Below are 27906 nucleotides of genomic sequence, written 5' to 3' on the forward strand. Positions count from 1 at the left end.
GTACACCATTGAAATCTCAAAGTTACAAGATAATGTGTGATTAATTCAAGACAGTGTGAATAAATAAGCATTACATAATGTGAATGCTGAAGGGCTAAACTCCATCTAGTAATGATGGTCTAGCAAGAGAGTTTTAGGGAGTAAAAAGTTACCTCTGAGTCACCACTACTCTCAGGCCTGCTCCAGTCCACAGTTGGAGTGCATGCTGAGGGTGCCAATTATGGGTGAAATAACAGTTGGTGACCAAGGCATACAGAGTGGAGGAGGGCTGACCCTCTGACATGAGTCAGACAGGCTTTCCTGGGTATGAACGGGCCCTGGTGTTGTGTGAACCATTTGTGCTACCTTAATCCTTTAGCATTCAGATGATTCTGTCAAATGTAATGCTTCTTGTTCGTTCATATCGTTTTGAATTAATCACATATAATCTCATAGTTTTGAGATTTAGATTATGTGATTGCCTATTATCTGACCAGTTAGAACATAAAACAGGTAGAATATATGGGCTGGATATGGCTTGTTTAAATGCTAAAGGGATATATATGTATGTACGAACCAACAAGGGAGACCCCTGCATATTGGCTATTCCTGTTTGAAATAGCAGCCTACAATATGTTTTAAGTACGTATAACCCTTTAGCATTCACATTACTCTGTCAAATGCTTATTTATTCACATCATTTAGAATTAATCCTGTACCATCTCATAGCTTCAAGATTTAAATGATGTGATTGTTTATTTTTAAAATGACATTGTAAGGTATGTGTGAGAGGCTGGATCTGGCTGATTTGAACATAAACAGAATATTTTGGCTGGATATGGCCAGTTCAAACCTTTAGCATTCACATTACTCTGTCAAATGCTTATTCATTCACATTGTTTTGAATTAATTCTATATTATCTCATAGCTTCAAGATTTCAATGATGTAATTGTTTGTTTTTAGAATGACATTGTAAGGTAGATGTGAGAGGCTGGATCTGGTCAGCTTGAACATTAAGTAGGTAAAATATCTGGGTTGGATATGGCCTTAAGCATTTGGATTACTCTGTCAAATGTAATGCTTATTTATTCATATTTTTTCTTACACACACACACACACACATAACACGGCCTCGCTCGGTTGGGACTACACATGTGTTACTTTGACATCATCATTCCATAAAATTTGTTTAAGAGGATAAAAATATTGAAAAATATTAATAGATATGTGAGTGAGAAAGAAACAAGGAAAGAAGTTTTGGGGTGTGCTAGAAATAACAGTCAGATCTCCCTTAAATCACACATTTTCCACTTAAATTATTAACAATTTTTTTAAAACAGAAAATGTTTCCCACATGTAATGTTAACTATTTAGAGGCTGGGACACTTCTGCTATTACACAAACCTCCTGAACCACAATGCAGCAGTATTCACATACCTGGGACAGTAAAAGGGTAAAGACCCCTTTCAATCATGAATGGGATTGCACCTAGAAAGTCCCCTCCAAGGCACACATCTGGACAAGATCGATTATAGAAGACCAACAGTTACCCATACATACCAGCTTTCCCTCTCCACGCCATTATATGTACACAGGGTAAAGGGTAAAGCCCCACTTTGGTCATGAATGACCATGGGATTGCACCTAGAAAGTTCCCCCCTTCCGAGGCACAAGTCCAAGTAAGATTGTTTATGGAAGTTACCCGTGCATACCAGCCTCCCCTCTCTACATCACCAGTGTTATCCAAGGGAAAGGCAAAGACTGATACAGCTTGGCACCTGTGATGTTGCAACTGATTCCTACAGCTGAAGGAACTGGAGCCTGGTCTGGAAACTGAACCCACTATCTCATGATTGTGAGCTCAATGATCTAACCACTAAGCCATGCACCTTCACTTGGGACAGTACTACTGTAACATATAGACAATGTTGTTGTTGTTTGTTCATTCTCGAGCTATGCCTGACTCATAAGGGCTGGTTTCCTGGTTTCATTGGCGTATAGGTTCCCCACCTGGATGGGACGCCAGTCCGTCGCAGGTGAGCTGTTAGATGCAGGAGGAGAGAGTAAGAGAAAGCTGTGGCGAAAGAATCAGCAGAAGTTCATCATTACCTTTGGCCGGAGCCACGTGGAGCTTAAGTGTTTTGCTCATAAACACACACATTGCCTGGTCTGAGATTCAAACCTGTGATCCCTCAACCACAAGTCCACTGCTCCAACCATTAGAGCCATGTGCCACCACTACATACAGACAATACAGCTCACAGACTGAGACAATTCTGCTATCACGTACACATTCCTCACATCATAAAGACAAGGCACCCTTATCACAAGCAAGAAAACACTGGCCCTCTACTCACTTGATCACCAATTTAGTCTGTTCTGACAGAGAAATTGCACCTTCACAATTTTCCAACTCATTTTTGAACCACTGCAATCTTTCAACTGAAATTATTAGCAGAGAAGAAGAGATAACAGATCATTGTATCAGATATCATCAAACATTGTTATGGTTATACGAGATTAAACAAGGAAGAAGAAGAGTTTAATGTATTTATTTGTTGTTTTATTGTTCAGTAGTTAGTATTAGAGGCTACAGTTGCAGTTGTTCAGTGCCCCCCGCCCACCACCACCACCAGGTCAGTCCTGATCCAACAGACTCATAATCAAAGATGTTCCAATGGTGACCATCCCATCTTTTATTTAGGCATAATGTATCTAGGACTACATTATCTAATGTATAGTAGTTAGTATCAGTGGCTCTATTTGATGATGTCATTTAGCCCTAGGTCAATCTTGATCCAGCAGACCTATGATCAAAGATGTTTCAGCTATGACCATTCCATATTTTATTCAGACATAGTGTATCTAGGACTACATTATCTAATGTATAGTATATTAGTGGCTAGAGTAGTAGTTGTTGTATAGCCCCAGGTCTACTCTGATGCAGCAGACCCTATCATCAAGGTCACAGCTTTGATTATCCTGCCTTTTATTCAGATATCTAGGACTACATTATCTCAGACGTCCTTCCTTTTTGTTAAGATAACAGAGTATAATTACATGGTAATTTGGCTGCTATTTCTAACAGACTGAGTGACCAAATTAATTCTCCCTTACTATTTCAACCCTATATCAAAAAAGAAGGGAAGATATTTGTGGGACATCTTAATTTAATGAAGTCTAAATTTGGTTGCTATTTCTAATAGACCGAAGAACCAGTCTCATTTGTTGTTCTGTTCCTGGGTCATGTGATATCTTAAGTCTGTGGGCTCATTAGGCCAGAGCTTATCCCTGTTTCCACAGGGTACAATAACCCTATCCCCTCCATCTGGACCAGTGGTTCTTAAGCGGGGTCCTTATGACCCTTGGGGTCTACACAAGATTTTGTTGATGAAATTTATCTGCAATAAATTCTACGACACAAAATATTTTGTATGCTGTCAACTTAATGTGACAGTCCCCTGAAGGGAATAATACTACTGTATTATTACAGGAAATTTGTCAAGGCCGACAGGAAGTGGTGCAGCTTCCTAGGTCTAAACAACAGTAGTATTATTCCCTTCAGGGGACTGTCACATTAAGTTGACAGCATACAACTACTTCATCGTATTACTACTGCATAAATCTCTGAGAGATTTAGAAATGTATTATTACAAAATATTTTAATAATTATTTTCATATATTTTCTAATAATATTTAATTATAAAAATATAATGAGATTTATTTAAACATTGAATGGCTTGGAGGGTCCAGTGGAGTAAAATAGGGATCAAAAGGGTCCATAGGCAAGAAATGGTTGAGAAACAGTGTGTCTATGCAAATGGTAATCCATCATCCCCAGTTGTTGCTGGAACTTATTTTCAGCTGAGTGAACTGGAGCAATGTGAAATGAAGTGTTTTGCTCAAGAACACAACACACTGCCTAGTCTGAAAACTGAAAGCATGACCTTACCCTAACCACTAGGCCATATCTAGAAGTTCAAGCAATCTTTATTGTTGATATATTTAATAAACAAATTGATACTCACTAAAAAAGTTAAGCTTTGATATTCTTTCTTTTTTACTCCTAGAAATAAAAAAAAATATTTTAAATGCTTTAAAATGCTATGTTTTTACCAGTTTGAATATGCCAGAGGCAAGTTTGAACTTGTGAACAAGCCATTCACTGTGTTTTGTCATGGAGAAAATTTCTTGCTGTAGACAAATGGTGTGAATACACCCAGATCAGTTCACAGTGCCACCTATCTAGACTGTGATATGCAAGCATTTTGGAGTGGTTATCTCCTCTTCAGTCAGTGGCACTGCAATGGAATAACACAAGAGAGATTGTCTCTCTTATCAGCTTGCAGCACTACTATTCGGTTTCTGTGACTGAAAAGGAGATAAGCATTCCAAAATGCTTGCATCTCACTGTCTGGATAGATGGCACCGCAAGCTGATTTGTCTACAGTGAGAAATTTTCTCCATGACAAAACATAGTAAATGGCTTGTTTACAAGTCTGAACATGCGACTGGCTTATTTGAACTGGTCAAAACATTTTGTATACACACATCGCTGCTTAGTGCTCCCACTTCGCTTTAAATGAGTCTGTGAAAAAATAATTATAATTTTAAAAATACAGACATTCTCATCATTTTAATGTCCAGTTTTCCATGCTTGCATGGCTCAGATGGGATTTGTTGGGGTAGGTTTTCGACAGCTGGATGCTTTTGCTGTTACCAAACCTCACATTTCCAAGGAAGGTAAATATTTCTCCATGGTTGGACACGATCATCACCATCATACATCCGTTTTCCATGCTGGCATAGGTTGGACAGTTTGACCAGTGCTGGCAAGCAGGAGAACTGCACCAGGTTCTGGCCTGATTTGGTTTGGTTTCTAAGGCTGGATGCCCTTCCTGATGCCTACCACTTTACAGAGTGGTATGGGTGCTTTTAAAGTGGCACCAGCATGGGCACCAACACAGGAGTTTTTTTTATGTGGCACCGACACAAGTTTCAAGTGAATAACCCTACTTGTATAACGGTGACAGTCACATACAATTAACATGTAATGTGAAGGCAAGGAGACACAAACATAAACACAATATTTACAGGAGAGAGAGACAACAGTGTAATGCCATTAGCAGAGGTTGGGAAGGTGAAAGGGGGAGCGTGAAGTATCGTATCAGAAGGAAATGGTGGAGAGTAAGGTGAGAGAAGTTAAAAGGAGTCAGAGCACTTCTGAATACGACAGGAGAAATGAACGAGTAAAAGAAAGTAACAGTTGAGAAACAAAGATGAAAGATGAAAAAGCGAAGGCAGTGTGAAAGGGTTAGATTTTAACAAATTACATAAACTTGTTTTAAATTCCAAAAAATGCCAAGAGAACTTTTGAGACACTACAGAAATGATCAAGGTCTGACGGTTTTAAGACAGACAGACAGATAGACAGATGGATAGACAGGCAGATAGATAAATACATAGACAGATGGATAGATGGATAGATAAATAGATAGATAGACAGATAGATGGACAGATAGACAGAGATAGCTAGACAGACAGACTGACAGATAGATAAATAGATGGATAGACAGACATATAGACAAATGGATAGATAGACAGATGGATAAACAGACAGGCAGAAAGACAGATGGATAGACAAACAGCTGGATAGATAGATAGACAGATATATATAAGATGGATAAATAGACAGATAGATGGACAGATACATTTCTTTTATTAGCCACACAGGGCTCAACGAAGATGGGACAAATACAATGTAGAGCTTTTCTTTTTGGGAGGGGGAAAAAAAAAAAGAAAAGAAAAGAAAAAAAAGTGGTGGTGTCGATCAAAAGGGATCGTAGGAAGGGAAAAAGGGGGAGTTCGATCAAAAGGGATCGAAAAAAAAAAAAAGGAAAGGCCGATCAATAGGGATCGTGTATCACACAGTAATGTTCTCGTGTAAAAGAGGGGAGGACAGTTTAGGTTTAGCCGTGGAAGGAAAAGCCTACGGAAAAGACCACGGTAACCTTGGTCAATATTCTCATTGAAGAAACTATAACAGTAAGTGACTCTCTTTTGCCTTTTTGTTTTATTTTTTTTTCTTGTTCATAGGGTTATGCTCAAGATGGCTCCGTCGTTCACACGTGCCATCCTTGCTACATTCACCCATCTTTTTTTGAAGCATTCACTAGACAAGACTTCCCTTTCTACTTTCACCTTCCTCTTCAGGTGATACTTGAAGAAGTTGATGAGAGATTGCCCAGAGAGGAAAGTCTTTGTCTCTAGACCTTTCAGACGCGTCCACCATACACATTCTTTCGCCATAGCCACAAGTACGATGAAAATAGCTCTTCCTTCCCGTTTAAAGGAAGGAGGCGCGACAATATTCACGATAGACCGACTCGTCCCACACGCGATAGCAGTTGTTCGACGTAAGCCCACAGCTCGGAAATGGTGGGACACTGTACGAGTGCGTGCAGAACGGTTTCGTCGCTCTGCCGGCATCTCGGACAGGTCGGCCCCGTGTTTCTCGAGCCATGCCTGTAGAGCTTATCCCGAACGGGAAGTGCTTCTCGATAGCACTGCCAGGCCAGGGATCTCTGGAAGTTGTCCATAGGTCCCGGCCCGAAGGTCGTCTTAAACAGGCGGGTCAGGTATTCCTCGTCGACGCCCAGGTTCGCCCCGAGATCGTCGTCGTACCTTCCCTCCACTAATCCACTATAGAATGCGTTAGTTGTGATGCAGTCGCTCAAGGTTGACCCGGGTTGTTGGAGTTGCCGAAGAGCAGCGCGACACTCGCGGTGCCATTCGCCCTTCCTCGGCCTCTTCTTGATCTATGACTGCAGTTCGGTCATGGAGACGAGCTGCGGGAAAGCGCGCCGCACAAACGGTGACCACACCTGTTCACCGGTGTCTACGTAGAGCCGGAGATGTCGCAGTCTCAGCACGTGTCTGCGCATCATCAACCACAGCATGCCCAGTCCTCCTTTTAACAGGTGTTGGCAGCAAACGGATCGCCTAACCATCGGAACGCTTCCTTTCCACAAGAAGCGGAAGAGGATGCGCTCCAGTTTGGTGATGGTAGGGTCGGGACAAGGAACGACGGTCAGGCGGTAGTAGATGACGGACGCGATGTACGTGTTCGCCACCTCCGCCCGACCTTTCAGGGAAAGCTTCCTCTCGGCCCATTGCCGGGTTAGAGTGGCCACCCTTCTCGTTATCTCGTCCCAGTTCTTCTCCGTTTGGAGGTCTGGACCAAACCAGACCCCGAGCAACTCAACCGGACCGTCAGTCCAACGTCCCACGACGGAGGCGCTACTTGACGGCATGGGCTTGCTTCTCCAGGTGCCGAGCCGCAAGCCCACTGACTTATCCCGGTTGATTTTCGCTCCCGTTACCGCTTCGTAGTCTCTCAGTGTCTCGCTGACAAGCTCGATGTGCTTTTGGCTAGACACTATGACGGTGACGTCATCCGCGTATGCCGACACGCTCGTCCCGCATCCCAACTCTCGTGGGATGCCCCTCAGCGTCGCCAGCTTCCGCAGTAGTGGCTCGAGAGTCAACACGTACAGAAGCGATGAGAGGGTGCATCCCTGACGGACCGAAGTGCAATGTCGAAGGGTCTTGATAGATGCCCATTGACGCGAACTACCGAACGGATGCCTCTGTACAAGGCAGCCATCCAGCCGCGGAAAATGGGACCGAAGCCGGCCGCTATGAGGATAGCCTCCAAGTATTGATGGTCTACCCTATCGAAAGCTTTCGATTGATCTAAATTGATCAGGGCCCCACCCATGCCAGGTTCCTTAACTACCCTCTCTATGATGTAGCGCATCAGATGGAGGTTGTCATGGATGCTCCTGCCCGGCACCGCGCACGTTTGCGCCTTGCCGATCAGTTTCTCTATGACAAGCACCAACCGCTTGGCTAACACCTTGGCCAAAATTTTCAAGTCTGCATTGAGCAGAGTGATGGGCCTAAAGTTATCTATGACATCCCCCTTGTTTGGATCTTTCTTCAGCGGCGTTATGGCTCCTCGACTCACAAAACCGGGAATGCTCCCGTTTTGCTGCCAGTTGCAGTACACCGCCACCAAGACGTCTCCAAACAAGTCTGGCATACAGTTGTAAAGCTCGTAGGGCAGACCATCCAAACCCAGAGATTTGTCCCTCGAGCATCCCGCCATCGCGTCCCTCACTTCCGCCGCCGTGATGGCACCTTCGCAGCACTCCGCCTCTCTTGCCGAGAGTCGTGGCAGGCTGCGCAGGTAGGCACTGAAGTCCACCCTGCGTTCTCGCTCGCCATTCGTCCCAAACAGTCGAGCAAAGTGCCACTGAAAGGCCTCACACATTTTGCTTGGCTCGAGCAGTTCGCGCCCCTGTTCGTCCACCAGAGACCGAATGGTGGCTTTGTTGCCCTGTTGCGCCTTCGCCACCCGGGCCTCTCACGCGGCTCCAACACCTTCGTTTCTTAGAGCACGCATCCTAGCCCTGACAACGCACCCTTCGTGTTTGGCGTTGAAGTGTTGGTCAAGGGCCAACCTCGCCGCCAAAACGTCGGATGCGATGCCACTTCTAATTGCCTCTTCTAGCTTCTTAACTAGCTCACCCTCTACTCTGTTTCTGTCTATGGCTAGTGCTTTGCTATACCTAACCGCTTCTGCTTTTATTGCTCTCTTGAGGGCAAACCACCATTTGTTATTGATGATGGCTCCCGTCAAAGCCCTCTTTACTAACGTGCTAATCCGGTCTCTGAAAACTTGTCTCGACGGGAAAGACGCGTTTAGTTTCCAGTAACCGGGGCCCTGCCTATGTGTCTTATCTAAGTCTAGCGTACACGTCACAAGTTTGTGATCCGTGTAGCTGACTATGTGAAATTGTGGACACCCTAAGCTATCTCTATCTACTCTCCTACACAGTATTCTATCTAGATATGATCTCGACGACCCGATGCGGTTTGTCCATGTCCACATTGGCGCATTCGGGTAATCAAGTCGGTACCTGTCAGACAGTTGAAAGCATCTGAGCAGGTCTTTGAGGCATTTGCATCCCCGTCTATTCCTATCTCTGCCCACATAGTCTAGATGCGTGTCCAAGGTAGCATTCCAATCCCCCCACTAAAAGTAAAGGACGAGACGTTCCTAGGAATACTTCTAGACGTCGAAAGAAATCCGGCCTACCTGTTAAAGGTGGTGCGTATACTGATATGAGTCGAAAAGCACACCCATCGCTGCCATCGACATCCAGAACAACCAATCTACCCTCCGGGTCTATGAATACTGTCTTTACTTCGAGATCCAGACTCTTGCGAAAGAGTACCGCCGTGCCACTACCGCCCATTCTCGGCAGACAGGGAGAAAAATAAATGTTAAACTGTCTGCCAAACATGGACGATAGGGCCCGCGGATCATGGAGTCTGGTCTCGCTTATGGCTATGATTTCTAGTTTATGTGACTTTATGTCATTTAGGAGGTACCCTTGTTTCCAAGGGGACCCCAAGCCATGCGCATTTACACAACCAATCTTGAGCATCATTTTGATTTGAGTGTTAAAGTTTTATAAAGAGAGTCACTTACCGTTTGAGAGTTTTTGTGTCTCCTCCTTCGGGTTTTCTTCGAGGAGATCCTTGTACAGTTTTTTCGCCAGGTATTTTTGGCATTTGCCAACAGCCTTTGGAAAAATAGATTTTAGTGTGTGGTGCAGGGTTAGTGTTATGTGTAGTATTTTGATGTGTTCTGGCGGTGTTGTGTATGGGTGGTTGCTGGTTTTTATGTCTTCGTTTGTTATGTTTGTTTTTGTGTTGATGTATTCCATCAACTCTGAGTTTTTTGTGTTGATGGCAGTGAGCATTGTGTGTGTACTTGCTTTTGGTGTTTTGTTGCTTGTGTTGTAGTTGTGTGTGCTTGTGTTGGTGTCTGGAGTGTTTTCGGGAGTTGTGTATCTCCCTGCTTTGTTTGTGTTTGCTTTTCTTTTCTTGCTCCTCTTCCTCCTTCCTTTCTGGGCTATTTGCCATTCCTCATTACTTTCATCTTCCGACGAAGGTTCTGAGGAATCGGAAGGGGGTAGGGGCAAATTGTGAGCGTCTGTGTGTGCTTGTGTGAGTGGTTGTGTTGCTGTCTTTGTTGGTGCTGATGGCTTGTTATTTGTGTGAGATGTGTGTGATGTGGGGGAGGGGGAAACAGTCTTGGAATTTTCTTTCTTTTCCCCTGCTTCCTCACTTGTTGTTTTTGCAGATGCTGTTGTCTTCTCAGTTGCCAGTGTTGCTTGTATTTCTCTTGTTTTGATTGTTGATGGTGGTGTTGGTAGTAGGGTTTTTTTTCCGGGTTTTGGTGGTTGCCCTTGTTGCTTTTTTTGGTTGGCGGCGGTTGGGCAACTGTCCTTGAGGTGTGCCTCGCTGCCGCATACATAACAACGTGGCCGCCTTCCTTCCACCACTACATATAACTTGTGGTCCTTTGCCAGTTGGATGTGTGTGGGGATCTTTTGGCACTCCTCTTCAGTGATGTGGAGGAGGACTTCGACTTTTTTTCCTCCTTCCCAGTTTTTCTCCTCTGCAGTAGCAATTTCTAATATATTTGCCTCCTCCATTTCGAGGCATATAGAACCTACTATCCACTGTGTTTCCACTTGTGAAGGGACATTCTTTATTGTCACCTTCGTCACTCTCTGTCCAAGATAACTCGGTATCATCACCAAGTCATCTGTGTGGAGAGAGAGTGTCGAAAATTCCTTCGCTAACTGTTCGCTCTTAAAGCGTACTAGGACCGTGGCAAATTTTCGTCCCCAAGTAACATGACTTTGAAAGGGCCATATCGGTTTGAGACAAATCTCAATTTTTGGGGTGGAGAAATTCTCCGGTCGCTTCGTTTTCTTGTTGATAAGTCTGTATGATATGTGCTTCTTGTTTGTATTTTCAATGATTTCTTTTGGTATGTGTATTTGTACAGTGTCACCTTCTTTCATGAGAAGAGATTTTACAGACTGACAGATAGATAAATAGATGGATAGACAGACATATAGACAAATGGATAGATAGACAGATGGATATATGAATGGATAGAACCTACTAGTAGTGTGTGGTCTGCATATAGCCTTGTTGTCTCTCTGTACTAGACCACAACTATGTTGCTTGAGATACACCAGCACATTACAATATTTATGCTGCACCAGGTTCCAATTGGATTTGGCATGGTTTCTACAGCTGGATGTCCTTCCTAATGCCAACCACTCCAAGAGTGTAGTGGGTACTTTTTGCATGCATCTGGCATGGGTGCCAGTTACAAAACACCAGGATTAGCCATGACTACGATCTCACTTGGCTTGACAGGTTTTCTCAGGCACGATATATTGCCAAAGGTCTCAGTCACTGCCTCCATGAGGCCCAAGGTTCAAAGGGTGCTTTTTATGTGCCACTGGCATTGGCCAGGACGGGTCTTCTCAAGTATGGCATATTGCCCAATGTTTGAAGAGTGCCTTTTACATGCTCCAGCATGGGTGCCAGTTACGCATATGTGTGTGGGGTGTGTGGGGTGTGGGGGGGTGTATAAGTGGGGTAGGGGGTTGTTCATAAATATTGACATTTGGCAGCTTCACTTGTGAAACCAGTGTTATCATGTTGACATTCTGTTCATTCATCGACTTGTAGAATAAAAATCCTTGTAAAACAGAAAAAAGCTGGTTACACAAAGAGCATCCGAAAGAATATTTAAGGGGAAAGACAACTCACTTAATCAACCGTTTGTCATGAGAAATGTTCCGTGCCAGAACCATAGCTTTCCGACTGTTGGGATGGATTGCTTTTTTATCCTGGCCAACTTTGGCCTTTGGTGCTTTTGGCTGCAAAGAAAGGAAAAAAAATAAAACAAAAACATACAAGTAGGGGCCACAGCTGATGTACCATCTCTCCTGCAAATAAAGGCCACAAGATAGGGTACACCCAACAAACATGGGCTACACATTAATTGTAGCCCATGTTTGTTGGAGAGAGCAGAAGAGGGAAAGAGATGAGTGTTGAGGTGGAGGAGAAGCTTTGAGGAGAGAAAGATGGGAGAGTAGGGCAGGGACGGGTTGGTGCAACAGAAGCTGGACAGAACTACAGAAATAAGGGAAAAACAAAAAAAAAAAAAAGGATCCTAAGAGTAAGGAAGGGCAGGGGCGGGGGACAATGGGTCGATGTACCCAAAACATGCCAGCCCCTCCCTTCAAACAAGGGAAATTGTGACCCATGTTTCATGGGTATGTATAACACATCTTGTGGCCCACCCCTCATTCTCTCCTCAAAGCTTCTCCACCATCACAACACTCCCTCTCTGCTCTCTCCATGACACCCCTACCATTCTCTTAACCTGCATTGACACCCCTCCCCAAAATCCTTCCAGATTCTCTTCAACCTCATCTCTTTCACTTTCTCATACCTCCTCACCCCCACTTTCCGCCTATATTCACAGTTATAACAAGGGTCATTTGAAAGTGAAAATATTATTAGCTGTAAACAGTTGTTGCTAATTAGATGGTAATTTTTCAAACTAATTAATTTTCTCTTTATTATGTTTCAATCATTTTAATCTCTGATCCTCATCACATATCTTATTCCTGAATGTCTACATAGAACCAGACTAGATTGGAACTAGTTGCCTTCAGTGTATCTTTTATCTGTTTCAGGCTCCAAATCAGCTCCATTACTTTTCTCTTTTAGGACTGGTACTTATTTTAAAAGTCTTTTTTGGCAAACTGCTCAGTTACAGGGACATACACAGACACGAAGACACACACACACACACATGATGGGCTTCTTTCAGTTTTCATCTACCAAATCCACTCACAAGGCTTTGGTTGGCCTGAGATTACAGTATAAGGTGCCATGCAGTGGGACAGAACACAGAACCATGTGGTTGGGAAGCAAGCTTCTTACCACACAGCCACATCATGCTATAATGGTGTTTTCTCCTCAGAACAATCTGGGTTCATGTTACCTCCACCCAGGCATTCCTGGCTTGCTTGTCCCTGCTACATCCTGCACTAACCCTTACACTGTCCTTCCTTTGCAGAACATAATCCCTCAAGAATTCTCTCCCTGTTCACATTTTGTCCTCAAGCGTTGACTTGCAACAGTTCACGACAAACATTAATTGGCCTAGAAAGGCCTGTGGTGACCATAAGCTTACCCCTTCCTCCAGACAAGGCAAGTAAAAGATATTGTCAAGTGTCACATCCTGGATGTGTACATAGGCGCAGGTGTGGTTGTGTGGTAAGAAGCTTGCTTCCCAATCACATGGTTCCAGGCTCAGCCTATCTGTGTGGCACCTTAGACAAGTGTCCTGTACTATAGCCTCAGGCTGACCAAAGCCTTGTGAGTGGATTTTGTAGATGGAGACTGAAAGAAGCCTGTCGTATATATATATATATGTGTGTGTGTGTTTTGTGTCTGTGTTTGTCCCCCAATCAAAGCTTGACAACCAGTGTTGGCATGTTTACATCCCCACAACATAGCAGTTTGGCAAAAGACGCTGATAGAATAAGTACTAGGTTTTAAAAAAGTCCTGGAATTTGTTCAACTGAAAAAATTCTTCAAGGCTGTCGTCCAGGATGGCTACAGTCAAATGACTGAAACAAGTAAATGAATAAAAAGAATATATATATATATATATATATATATATATATATATATATATATATCTATATGTACACACACACACATCCTGTATGTGTTGCAAGAATTTTTAGCTAGTTTTATTTAACCCTCATGGGACACCCGAGCCAATTGCCTAGCCCAAGTGAAAGGACTTCGAGGCCAATCCATCGGCCCGATAAAAGAAATGTTGTGAATGGTTGGTTTTGAAGTGTAATAGCCAATCTGAGATCGATTTCAGTACATTTTTTTTTTGTATTTTCAGATACATTTATGCTTATTATTTCATTTATATTTACATGTATTGTGTTGTTTTAGGATTTCTTAAGGTGATAGATGTATTGCGCTATTTATAAAGCTTTCAAAATATCTATAGTTTTACATACTAATAAAGAATTTCAATGCACTTTATCCTTTGTTTTCTACATGCACCCATCAACTTCAATCTCAACAGAAAAAGATTTTGGTCTTTTTGGCTACGCATACCAAAACACTGTGTCTCAGTGTCTCAAAAGGGTTAAGGAGAACAGAGATTACTATTTGAAAGTAAACATGGGCCCCTCCTATTTACATGGGGATCACTAAATTATATGTCGATTCCATAGAAGTATTTTAATGTCCTATGTGGGAGTAATAGATGCGTCATCCATTACTGAGATATAAGCAACAAAAAACTTAGTAATTTACATTTTTAAGCCCCTGCCCCAAGTAAGGCTGTGCGTGTGTAGGAAAAAACATTTTCTAGCAGAAAAGTATGCAATTAAAAGAAATCATCTTTTATATACCTTTTTTTTTTTTAAATCACTGGGGATAAATCCCACCAATGGCCTTCTCAGTCTCTCCAATAAATTATAAACAGAAACAATCGGAGGGACAGATGAGGTTGGAAAAAAAGTCATAAATTTTCAAACAATTTTTAATAGCATTAATGTGTTTATGGGGAGAAAAATATTGTAAAAACATCAAAATATGTTAGCGTGACAAAGCAACGAGTAATGTGGTCGTGGGATGTGCTAGAAACAAAAGCCAAATCATCCTCAAATCACACACCTTCATCAACATCGCTGCCATGGGTTGGACGGTTTGACTGAGGGCTGGAGTGCCAGTGGCCGCACCAGGCTCCAATCTGATCTGGCAGTATTTCTGCAGCTGGATGCCCTTCTTAATGCCAACCACTCTGAGAGTATAGTAGGTGCTTTTTAGGCGCCACCGACATGGGAGCCAGTCAGGCGGCACTGGCATCGACCATGCTCAAATGGTGCTTTTTACAAGCCACCGGCATGGGAGCCAGTCAGGCGGCACTGGCATCGACCATGCTCAAATGGTGCTTTTTACAAGCCACCGGCATGGGAGCCAGTCAGGCGGCACTGGCATCGACCATGCTCAAATGGTGCTTTTTACAAGCCACCGGCATGGGAGCCAGTCAGGCGGCACTGGCATCGACCATGCTCAAATGGTGCTTTTTACAAGCCACCGGCATGGGAGCCAGTCAGGCGGCACTGGCATCGACCATGCTCAAATGGTGCTTTTTACAAGCCACCGGCACGGGAGCCAGTCAGGCGGCACTGGGCGTCTGGATTCGAAGCTCCGCTGAAGTGCAAATTTCCTTCTGACGTTACTCTTCACCTGTATACTAAATTTTCCGTCGTATATCCAGCAATTTAAATTGTAATTTTTCCATGAGTTTTTTTTACCTATGTTAGTGGGATCAGAATTTGATACCTTCACTCTTACCGTATCCATAGATTTACTATCGTTTACATTTCGGTTTCTGTGTTATGTCTAGCATCGACTGTACCCGGTCCAGCTGCTATACAAATTGTAACAGTTTTCTCCCTTACACTGCTTGTCTCGAATTGGGTGTTCGTTTCCCAGTCATTGTGTAGTATAGCAGGTCCTTTTCAAGTTGACTATTTTCACCTTCCTGGCTCTATGCATATGGTTGCCATCTATCATTAAGAATATTGTTATTACTATTATTTCTACCAACTACTTTACCGCTGTCTCTTGTTCTGGAATTCGGATATTCTCCTAATAATACTCATATATATAAAATCATCATTTAACGTCCGTTTTCCATGCTGGCATAGATCGAATGGTTTGACATGGAGCTGGCCAGCCGGGGAGCTATTCAGACTCCAATTGTCTGTTGTGGTATGTTTTCTATGGCTGGACGGGTTTCTTAACGCCAACCACTTAACAGAACGTGCTGGGGGCTTTTTATGTGCCACCGGCATGGGTGTATTGATGCAGCACTGGCTTGGTGCGTCTTCTCAAGTATAGAGCGAATCGCTACATCTCCCTTGTCATTTCCTCAGTGAAGCCCAATATCTGAATATCCTTTCTCACCATTTCCTGGGTCTACCCTTCCACAATTAGAGCTCAGCACTTCTTTATGTAACAGCCTTCCCCCATACACATCAAATGACCAAACCAGTACAGTCTTCTCTCTTGCACAGAACATCTGATGCTTCTTGCATCCAAATTTCCTCTTTAATCATTTACACTCTGTCGTGTGTGCACACTGACGTTATGAATCCTAGGGAGCATACTAGCTTCATTTCTTTCAAGCCTTTGCAAGTCTTCTGTAGTCAAAGCCAATGTTTCATTGCCATGTAACAGCTGTATGCACACAGGCATCATACAATCTGCCTTTCACTCTGAGGAACAGGCCCTTAGTTACCAACAAAGGTAGGAGCTCTCTGAACTTTGCTTAACCTGTCCTTATTCTAGCAACTACACTTTCAGAACTTCCTCCTCCACTACTAACTTGGTTAACCTCCGCAAGCATTTGAGGGAGTCTATTGCTTGTGTATTATTAGTGCTTATTGTACCCACACACAAAGACTATTTTCTCTGTTAACCTTCCTGTGATATTGCTATACCTCTTATGTGTCCAAAGCTTGCACTGGGTACAAAGTAAGGAGTTTCCACCAACACCCTTCTTACATACCAAGCAGCACCTTCTCTCTGAAGGGACTTGTGATTTGTCTGTTTTCTTACTTACTAGGACTCTTGTTTTTGTTAAATTAACTCTAAGGACCTTAAATTTCAGGCCTTGTTTCCACGCCTGAAATTTCTTCTCTTGGTCAGGTAGTGATTCAGCTATAAGAACAAGGTCACCAGTGTAGAGGAGCTTCCAGGAGCAACCCAATCTTGAATTCCTCTGCTAAGGCCTGGAGAACTAAAATAAATAAGAGGGGGCTGAGAACTGACCCCTGATGAACTCCTACCTGTACACTGAATCCATTGCTATACTCATTGCCAACCTTCACCTTACCTGTAGCATCCCTGTACATGGCTTGTACAGCTCTCACCAACCACTCATCTATCCCTAGCTTCTGCATTGACCATCAGATAAGGGAAGTGAGGACCCTGTGAAAGGCTTTCTCCATGTCAACAAAAGCCAAGTACAGAGGTTTATTTTTGGCTGGGTACTTCTCCTGCAGTTGCCTAACCATGAATATAACATTAGTTGTACTTCTACCTGGCACAAATCCAAACCGCATCTCGTCAACGTTAACTCTCTTCCTAATTAATTGAGCTATGACCCTTTCTGTGACTTTCATCACCTGGTCCAGTAATTTGATGCCTCTGTAATTATTTCTGTCCACGGCATCACCTTTGCCATTGTAGCAGCTGACTATAATGCTGCTACACCAGTCACTGGGTATGACTCTCTCATGGACAACCTGATTAACTATATGGGTGACTAAGCCATATCTCACTCCACCAGATATTTTAAGCATCTCAGTGGTAATTCCTGATGGACCGCAGACTTTCCTTGTCGCCATATCCTTAATTGCTTTATCTACCAAACTACTGTCGATTCAGATAGTTGATCCCTTAGTTGAATCTATATCTCCTTCTCCCATGCAGCCTTTCACAATGGCATTTCCAAGCCTCTTTCTTTGTAGAATCACCAAATGCAAGTGAACCATCATTCATGGGGATACACTTTTCTCTCATGACATCACAGTTTTCTGTCACACACTGTTTGGCAATAATACTTCAAGTATCTGGTCCTCACACCACAGAACTTTGGCAAACTTCTTTTCTGCTTCACCTCTAGCTAAATATACCTGTCTCCTAGCCTCCCTTCAGGCAACCAGATGCAGTTCCCTGCTAGCACCATACTTTTAGTCCTTCTAGGCCTATTTCTTTTCTCTAATGACCCTGTCAACTACACTGTTCCACTAACATGTCACCTTAGGTCAAGAAGGGACTTTGCACCAGCCACAAATTTGGTCAGTGGCCCTTACCATGTCTCATAGGAACCTCCAGTTGTCCTCCATGTCACTACATCCTCCTCTTTTTCGTCAAAAGCTTCAAGTAACACATCCTAAATCACTGACCATGCAGAGGATCCTTAAGCTTCCAGACCTTTCTGTTCAACACTAGTTGTCTTCTTGTCAGCTTTTTAGGCCTGATTCTAAAGTCACTAATAACGAACCTATGTTGAAGGGTGTATTCTTCACCTGGGAAAGTTTTGGCATATCTTTCATGTTTTCTGGCAAAAATGTAGTCAATCTGACTAGTATGCCCACCAGACTGGTAGGTGAACAGGTAACTGGCAGATTTCCTGAAGTTAGTATTGCAGATCATAAGGTCATTTGCATCACAGAACTCCTGCAGCCTAGTTCCCTCTTCATTACAGGAACCAAATCCATTGCCACCATGCATGCCATGGAAGCCACTTGGATGTTGCCCAACATGCCCATTGAAGTCACCAGCCACAAACGGAAGGTCACTGTCATTTGTTGATCAGGTAGTCTGCAAAAGGGTGTCATAAAACCAGTCTTTCTGTTCATCAGGTAGTCCCAGTTGAGGGGCGTAAGCTGAGATAATGGTTGCTGTTCCACTTTTCAAAACTAATCTAAGTTTAAGTCTTCTATCACGCACTCAGACTACCTCAATTACCCATTCTCAGTAAGAAGTATGCCCACACCACCAGCTCCATCATTGTTCCCTGCCTAGAAGATTCTATACCTATGCTCTTTGCCAGTAAGGAACCTAGCAGAACCTCTTCTCCACCTTTCTTCTTGAATGCAGCACACATCTACACACCTCTGTTCAAGCATCTCAACATCACCAGACCTATTCTTCAATGTGCTCACATTGTTGAAGGTGTGGGCCGGAGGGACACAAGAATGGAGGATAGCATTTTGCATCAGTGTATATATTTTATATATATATTTAGAGAGAGAGCGATGGGAAGAGATAGGGTAAATCCCAGTTGTATATACAGGGGGAAGGGGTAAAATGAGTAATTTCTGATTCTTTGTTATTTTCTCCCAACCTGTTAGAAATCATTACATTGCAAGTATTGCATCATCATCAGGAGTTAAAATTGGTCAGCATAGTTGCTGCTTTGAAGTTGAGGGAGTCCGAAACACAGTCAGGTAGCAGGTTCTCTTTTTCAAGAAATTTTCCCTCAACTTTGACCTGATTGTAATTAAGATTGCTAATAAAATATCTGGATAATTTTTAGTGTTTAACAATCAATATTCTTTTCTCTATTGGATACCAAGTCATTTTTCTCCAACACCAACGACTAATTCAATTATAGGTCCAGATGGACTATATGTAATCTGAACCTTTTCCCCCCATTTATTTATTTTTTTTACGGAATTGAAATTTTTCAAACAATTTTTTTTCAGAATCGGAATCTCCATAGCCTAAAACATGGGATTCCGTAAAAAAAATAAATAAATAAGGGGGGGGGGGTAGATTACATATAGTCCGTCTCCGTCCAATTATTTTCAATTTTCAAAAAATGATGTCTAAACTGAGGCAAAATAAGTAACGACTAATTTCAATAATTTCTTCGCTTTAACTGCATGGTACATAAATATATCGGGAAGATGGTCACTCCAGAAGATCGTGAAGAAGTTATAGAGAATATTTTATGTTGAGTTTTTAGATTTAGTCGCGTTTTGTTAATTCCATATCAAGTGCCATTTTCCCTTCCTTTACACCCGTTGCACTATTTATTGTTTTCGTTTCCGGATAATATTGTAAACATTAACCAAATTTTCGTTGCATTTTTTATCTTTCTAATATCTAAGGATGGAGATTGATGTCTATGAATCTGTTTTCAAATGAAATCCTGGAGAATCAAAGAAAGAAATTTACTTTATTTTGTCTTATTCATTTCGCCCCAGCAAAATTTGTCTTTTATATGCTCAAAGAGAACAGATTGACCACCACAGCATGAAGGCTATAACAAAACAACCACACAAAAAGAAAAGAAGCTTCATTAACGATCATGAACAGAAAGAAGCACAAAGGGACAGTCTCTCCTGACATAACAACATTAATTAAATAAAGCCACGTGCGACTTACCATTTTTTGTTTGTAGTCGAATATTTCCGAGATCTGCTCGGCTGGAAGCTTTTCCTATGAACTATTTAATTGAAGATAATTGTTTATCGATCTCAGTCGACTATATTCCCTTAGCTGTTTGGAAATATACTTCCAACGGGTCTTTAAAAAGCCCCGCAGATGTTTTGCTGGGTAACGCAAGTACAAACAGCTGGGCAAGCAGTAAAGGAAGACAACTCTTATACAAATTGTTGCGAGAAATGTTAGGACGGCAGGAAAAAAATTCCTTCCGATACTTTGTTCCACCTGATCACATTCTGAGTTCAAATCCCATCGAGGTCAACTTTACTTTTCGTTCTTCCGAGATCGAAATAGCAGACTTTTACTTCTTCTCTTACCACCAGAATTTCCGGCCTTTGTAAAAAAATTACGAGAGTAAATATCATTTTGTGTGGATATTACAAATAATGGGTATTTTGTCGATCATATAGACTAAATACTTGACTGATGTGGCATTAACCTCGGCGGGATTTGAAATCAGAATGCAAAGAGCCGGTTTTAGCTTAATCGAGTGGCTCAGTCAGTCGGGCAGTAGATGCCTGTTTAAAAATAAATGAAGTAAAATAGTCCCCACCCCTCTTTTTAAAAATAATATGCAAATCGAAATCAAATTCGATGACAGCACCGCATGACTGGCCCTCGTGCCGGTGGCACGTAAATAGCACCATTCGAGCGTGATCGTTAACAGCGTTGCCTTACTGGCACTTGTGCCGGTGGTACGTGGAAAACAACATTCTAGCGAAGGCGTTGCCAGTGCCGCTGGACTGGCTCCTGTGTAGGTGACGCGTAAAAACACCATTTGAGCGTGAGCGTGGCCGTTGCCAGTACCGCCTGACTGGCCCTCGTGCCGGTGGCACGTAAAAGCACCCACTACACTCTTGGAGTGGTTGACATTAGGAAGGGTATCCAGCTGTAGAAACTCTGCCAGAGCAGATTGGAGACTGGTGCAGCCGTCCGGTTCACCAGTCCTCAGTCAAACCGTCCAACCCATGTCAGCATGGAAAGCAGACGTTAAACGATGATGGTGATGCAGGATGCTAACAGTTTTGAGGAAGGAGATTAGATGATAATATCAACACCAGTACTTGACTTGTACTTTATCTTTTCAGCCCCAAAACGATGAAAGGCAAAGCTGACATTGGCAGGATTTGAACTCCAAATAAAATGTTAATAATTAGAAGCTTACTGAATACAGTGTTCAGATGAACAACAACAGATCAGAAAAGGATAAGAGAGAGCAGCTAATAAGTGAAGTTGGAGCGAAGGACAAAACCCCTAAGTTAAAGTGCAAAGGAAGACATTTCAAAATTTACCCCCCACCTCTACTGATGCATTTTTTTTCATTTTTCACTTTTTAGCAAAATTTTTTTAGATTCCACATAGAAAAATATGGAGATTATTATGATCACGAAAAATAATTTTCTAAAATTTCTATTTAAAAAGAAAAAAAATTGACTCCCACCTCCCATCACTCCCATCCATACCAATATTCTGGATGTGTTTACACTTGTAGTGACGCCTTAGTAGCAGACGACATTTCCGGAAAGCTTATCCACGCATGCGCAGGGACTGGTTCCGGAAGGAATACAGAAAGAGTCCCATGCGCATGCATAGTCATCGACATCCAAGCTTTAGCGCATCTTTTCACTCTCTTTCTCGCTGGCCGACGAAGGGCCTAGACGTCGTAGCAGCCACTCTCCAACATTCCAACTCTGGAGCGAGACAAATAACCACGCAACATCATTGACGGCGTCTCAGTAACAAAAGGACGAAGTGCTGCCTACTTCTATTGTAATAAATATTGTTGTGTTGATAGTTCAGAATCTGCGTTCCGTTGTTTCTTCAAGAAGTTAATGTACAGAAGCGGAGTACACCTAATGGTGTATAACCACTTCCCTACAAACTCATTCACGCTTTTGTGCATGCATAGGTGATTTTCAACCTGTGTATGAAGTTAAGCCTAGAAGGTCTCTTCACACGCTAGAAACAACAGCCAAAGAGGTTTTTTTTTACTCAAATGAATCAACCCCAGCACTTTTCTTTTTAAAGCCTGGTACTTAATCTATCGGTTTCTTTTGCCGAACCACTAAGTTATGGGGACGTAAACACCAACACCTGTTGGCAAGCTGTGATGGGAGACAAACACAGAAACACACACACACATATATTATGGGCTTTATTCAGTTTCCATCTAACAAATCCACTCACAAGTTTTAGTCAGCCCGAGAGTATAGTAGAAGACAGCTGCCCAAGGTGGCACGCAGTGGGACTGAACCTGGAACCATGGGGTCGGGAAGCAAGCTTCTTATCACACAACCATACCTCATTTCAAAAGCAAGCATATTACAAGGGGAGAAAAAAAATAAACAGGTAACTTCTAATTGTTTGATTTGAAAACCAAGGACTTGAATCCTTCGCAGATGGATTTAATGCTGATAGTCTGTGCTGTGTACTCAGTATTGAGCTGTTCAGTAACTAAATAATTTTTCATATAAGCAATTTCAGTGTATTAACAGATTCTTCTCAGTGTGGTGTATTTGAAAACATGGTGCTACACAGAGCAAGACATCGTACTGCTCATACACACAGTTTTGATGTGGTCAGTACCACTTCCCATCTGCAAAGGGTCAAGATGAAATGAGGCATAAAAGAAAGATATACTTTCATTTAAAGGGTAAAGACCACTCCTCAGGTCATGAATAACCATGGTATTGCACTTAGAAAGTTACCTTCTGAGGCACAAGTCCAGGCAAGGTTATTTATGGAAAACTAGCAGTCACCTACGCATACCAGCCTCCCCTCTCTGTGCCATTATATGTACATAGGATAAAGGGTAAAGACCCCCTTTGGTCATGAATGACTATGGGATTGCACCTAGAAAGTTACCCTCTGAGGCACAAGTCCAGGCAAAGTTATGGAAGACTAGCAGTCACCCATGCATACCAGTCTCCCCTCTCCACACCATCAATGTTATCCAAGGGAAAGGCAAAGGGGCCAATACAGCTTGGCACCAGTGATGTTGCAACTCATTTCTACAACTGAGGGAACTGGAGCAATGTGAAATAAAGTGTTTTGCTCAAGAATCAAGTTCACTACCTCATGATTGTGAGCCTGGTGCTCTAAGCAATTAGCCATGCATCTTCACACGCATTTGTATTACAAGGTAAAAAAAGACATCTATGGTAATCACCCGTCCAATCCATCTCTTCCATTCAGGGTTGTGAGGATAGACACCTCAGGCTCCTCCTCCATAGGGTCTTATCAGAAGCAACTGTCATTATACTTTCCTCAATGTCTGTGTGGTAAGTAGCTTGCTTCCTAACCAGATGGTTCTGGGTTCAGTCCTGCTGGGTGACACCTTTTATTATAGCCATGAGCTGATCAAAGCTTTGTCAATGGATTTGGTAGATGGAAACTGAAAGAAGCCCATTCATCATCATCATCATCGCTTAATGTCCATTTTCCATGCTGGCATGGGTTGGATGGTTTGACTGAGGTCTGGAGTGCCAGTGGCCACACCAGGCTCCAATCTGATCTGGCAGTATTTCTACAGCTGGATGCCCTTCCTAACGCCAACCACTCCGAAAGTGTAGTGGGTGCTTTTTATGTGCCACCAGCACAGGAGCCAGTCAGGCGACCCTAGCATCGATTATGTTCGGATAGTGCCTTTTACATGCCACCGGCACGAGAGCCAGTCAGTGGGTACTGGCACCGGCCACGTTCAGATGGTGCTTTTTACATGTCACTGGCACGGGAGCCAGTCAGGTGGTGTGTATATATATATAAACAGACATAAAAACACATAGATATACATACACACACACACACATATATGTATGTATGTATATCTATGTGTTTTTATGTCTGTTTGTGCCCCCACCATAACCACCACCACTTGACAACCAGTGTTGGTGTGTTTGCACTCCCATAATTTAAAGGTTTGGCAAAAGCGACTGATAAAAAAAATAAAAGAATGTGTGTGTGACTTCATGCCTGTTCCCCACCACAGCTTGACAACTGGTGTTGGTGTGTTTATGTCCCTGTAAGTTAGTGGAGAGACCAATAGAATAAGTATTAGGCTGAGCAAAAAAAAAAAAAAAATGTTTAAATTAGTATTGGGTTCGATTCATTTGACTAAAAATTCTTCGAGCTGTGCTCCAGCATGATTGAAACAAGTAAAAGATAATATGGATATTATCCAACCAGGTTGTTTTTGGTCTCCCTGTTATGTCTCCTGCTGGCTGGCTCAGCTTGAAGAATCTGTCTTGTAGTTCTTTGCTGTGACATGCTTACCATGTGTCTTTGGTTCTGGAGCTGTGACCCTCAATGAGTAGAAGTTGTGGCTCGACTCCCTGATCTCCAGGCCACACACCCTTTCAAGTAATATTAATCCAGAGAACCTTCAAAGGAACCCTATTTCAGCTGTTAGCATTCACAATCAAACTCTTTCAGTCATGAACCAACATTGATGACCATAGGTGAAGTATTCAACCCTTTAGCATTTAAACTGGCCATATCCAGTCAAAATACTGTTTTATACTCAAACTAACCACATCTAGCTTCTCACACCTTTCCTATAATGTCATAAACAATAACAACATTGAAATTTCGAAGCTACAAGATGATGGATGATTAATTCAAAACAGCACAAATAAATAAGCATTACATTTGACAGAGTAATCTGAATGCTGAAGGGTTAAACAGACCATATCTCAATCAAATGTTTTATGTTCAAACCAGCCAGATCTGGCCTCTCACTCCTATCCAACAATGTCATTCCAATAATAAACAATCACATCATTGAAACCTCAATGCTATGACATAATTGCATGATTAATTGAAAACAATGTGGATAAATAAGCATCACATTTGACGGAGTAATCTGATTGCTAAAGGATTAAACTGGCTAAATCGACCCAAAATTTCTACCTATTTTATATTCAAACTGGCCAGATCCAGCTTCTCACATCTATCCTACAATGTCATTCTCACAATATACAATCACATCATTGAAATTTTGAAGCTATGAGATAATGCATGATTAATCCAAAACAATGTGAATAAACAAGCATTACATTTCACAGAGGAATCTGAATGCCAAAGAATTAATTAAAAACAGCATTAAAAAACCTACAAAAAAAAAAAAAAAAAAAATTGTGAGATGCAATTATGCATAATAACCTGCAGAAATTTTGAAAATACAGAAAAAAATCTCCCTAAAATGAACAGTGTTTTGTTTCCATTTCTGTATTTGAAATAAACAATTGTATTTTTATACATTTTCAGTTTTCCTTTTAAATACATAAAAAATCATCACCTATATGAGGAACCTTTCAGCACCTCCTCTTGTGTGTGTATATATATATATATAGTTTTAGTGAAAATAACCAAGTTTCAAGAACTCATCGATGAAAATCCACTATCACATATAGAAAAATTAACAATTAAAAGCACAATAAATGAGTATAATATAAAACAAAGTAAATATCATAAGATAAAGATAATAAAATGACTACACGTGTTTCATAACTAATTTTCAAATAGAAAGGAAATTTAAATCGATTCAAATCAATTAAAATCAATTGAAATTATCGAAAATAAATTCTATTCAAAAATATAGCTAATCTTCAGGTCGTAAGTAGAACAAAACGTTTTTAGTTTTAAATAGTATAGCTTTAACTATTACACCGGTTAAATATGTACTAATTTTATCTTCATTATTATTTTAAACTTAAACTTCGTTCAAATTGTATTTAAACCGATGATAATTTATGTAAGCTGGTTTTTGTATATAATATACATGTTAGCATATATTATAATGGATGAAGGGATGATTATTGAATGTTTTTTATTTTGATATTTTTAATAATTTTTCTATCTTTATAAAATAAGTATTTCACATAAATTCATTTGGTACTTATTTATATATTTATTTATTTTAATTATTGTTCTACTTACGACCTGAAGATTAGCTATATTTTTGAATAGAATTTATTTTCGATAATTTCAATTGATTTTAATCGATTTAAATTTCCTTTCTATTTGAAAATTAGTTATGAAACACGTGTAGTCATTTTATTATCTTTATCTTATGATATTTACTTTGTTTTATATTATACTCATTTATTGTGCTTTTAATTGTTAATTTTTCTAGACGATTGCGCTGGTATGGACATGTGGTGAGAATGGATGAGGATAGCTGCGTGAAAAAGTGCCACACCCTAACAGTTGAGGGAACCCGTGGAAGAGGTAGGCCCAGGAAGACCTGGGCTGAGGTGGTGAGGCAAGACCTTCGTACATTGGGCCTCACCGAGGCGATGACTACTGACCGAGACCTTTGGAAATGTGCTGTGCGTGAGAAGACCCGGCAAGCCAAGTAAGATCGTTGCCAGTGCCCCTGGACTGGTTCTTGTGTGGGTGGCACATGAGATGCACCATTTTGAGCGTGGCTGTTGCCAGTACCGCCTGACTGGCTCCCGTAGGATTTTCGAGCGAGATCGTTGCCAGTGCCCCTGGACTGGCTTGTGCGGGTGGCACATAAAAGACACCATTTCGAGCGTGGCCGTTTTCGTGCGGGTGACACGTAAAAGCACTCACTACACTCTCTGAGTGGTTGGCGTTAGCAAGGGCATCCAGCTGTAGAAACTCTGCCAAATCAGACTGGAGCCTGGTGTTGCCATCCGGTTTCACCAGTCCTCAGTCAAATCGTCCAACCCATGCTAGCATGGAAAGCGGACGTTAAACGATGATGATGATGATGATAGTGGATTTTCATCGATGAGTTCTTGAAACTTGGTTATTTTCCCTAAAACTATATATTTTATATATATTTTATCTATAAAGCTCAATTTAATTTTGATTTTTTATAAATTAATTTTAATTGAGTTTTTACCTGTAATTTTGGATTTTGTCCCTAATATTATTATTATTATTATATATATATATATATATATATATATATATATATATATATATATATATATATATACACACACACACACATGCTGAAAAATTTTAGGCTTTGAGTGAGGTTCAGTCAATTATGATTTTATTAAAAATATCCCCGCCCCCCCCCCTCAGATTCACGTACTTACTGCAGCAGTCCTTCAGTTTTTCTGAGACCTGTAAAAGAACTCGGAAGGTTGAGCCTCCAACCAGGTTTTTCACCACACCCTTAAAGCCAGAAACTTTTCAGCATTCCCTCATGTGTGTGTGTGTGTGTGCGAGGGGTGTTCAATAAAGGTTTCCCCTGACCCACTTTCCAAGGACTGGGATAAGTGAAACTTGGCATAGTTATTAGTCCTTCTTTACATAGCCACCACCAATGGTGACACACTTCTCCCATCCTTTTATGCAGATGTGAAGCCCTCATCTGTAGAAGTTGGTTGGTTGTATCTGGAGCCAAGACTTTACCTCAGAAATAAGTTCATCCTCATCTGAAAAGTGCTTCCCCTTCAAAAAAGATTCACGGTTGGAAGAGGTTGAAAGTCAGACAGTGTGGGGTCACAAGAGTAAGGGGGATGGGGAAGGATTTCATAGCTGCAAGAGTATGCTTTCATCTGGGCAACATGAACATTGTGAACTGGGGCGTTGTCTTGGAGGAGGTGGAGTCATTTGGTCAGCATGTCACACCTCTCTGCTTTGATAGTGTCCTGTAATTTCTGCAGCAGACAAGCATAATATCCCCTATTAATTGCGGTGCCCTTTGTCATCACTACTCCACGCTGGTCCCAAAAGACTGTGAGCATTACCTTGCCTGCTGAGGGCTGGACACAAGCCTTCTTTGGTGGTGGTGAGTTATCATGCTTCCATTCTTTTGACTGGACTTTAGTCTCAGGATCATAGTGATGGACCCATGTTTCTTCCTGTGTGACAAGTGTGCTGAAAATGTCCTCCTCATTTTCTTGGCACATTGCCAAAAGAGCCTTGGA

At 41.8% G+C, this 27906-nt stretch overlaps 1 protein-coding gene and 1 long non-coding RNA gene across 4 annotated transcripts in view; one reads left to right on the forward strand and one right to left on the reverse strand.

Annotated features, from left to right (window-relative positions):
- The window catches only part of LOC149130344 (uncharacterized), a 74101-nt gene extending 54165 nt beyond the window's left edge, over positions 1-19936 (forward strand). Inside the window, exon 2 of the long non-coding RNA XR_016239056.1 lies at positions 19660-19936. This is a non-coding gene — a long non-coding RNA (uncharacterized LOC149130344). The remainder of the gene's footprint in view (positions 1-19659) is intronic.
- Positions 1-20196, reverse strand: part of LOC106868304 (translation machinery-associated protein 16) — a 59725-nt gene extending 39529 nt beyond the window's left edge. The window contains exons 1-4 of one of the 3 annotated variants that reach the window (XM_089345568.1): positions 19937-20192; positions 11690-11799; positions 4009-4046; positions 2338-2422 (exon numbers count right to left, since the gene is read on the reverse strand). In XM_089345568.1, the coding sequence (XP_089201694.1) occupies positions 2338-2422; positions 4009-4046; positions 11690-11799; positions 19937-19939 (236 nt within the window). In that variant the 5' untranslated portion in view covers positions 19940-20192. Of the gene's footprint in view, positions 1-2337; positions 2423-4008; positions 4047-11689; positions 11800-19936 lie in introns of all 3 variants that reach the window. The other 2 variants (XM_089345566.1, XM_089345567.1) reach the window with 2 other exon arrangements.
- Positions 20197-27906: the final 7710 nt, after the last annotated feature.

The sequence above is a fragment of the Octopus bimaculoides genome, chromosome 29, assembly GCF_046866305.1.
Source record: "Octopus bimaculoides isolate indiv1 chromosome 29, ASM4686630v1, whole genome shotgun sequence".
Classification (NCBI taxonomy): domain Eukaryota; kingdom Metazoa; phylum Mollusca; class Cephalopoda; order Octopoda; family Octopodidae; genus Octopus; species Octopus bimaculoides.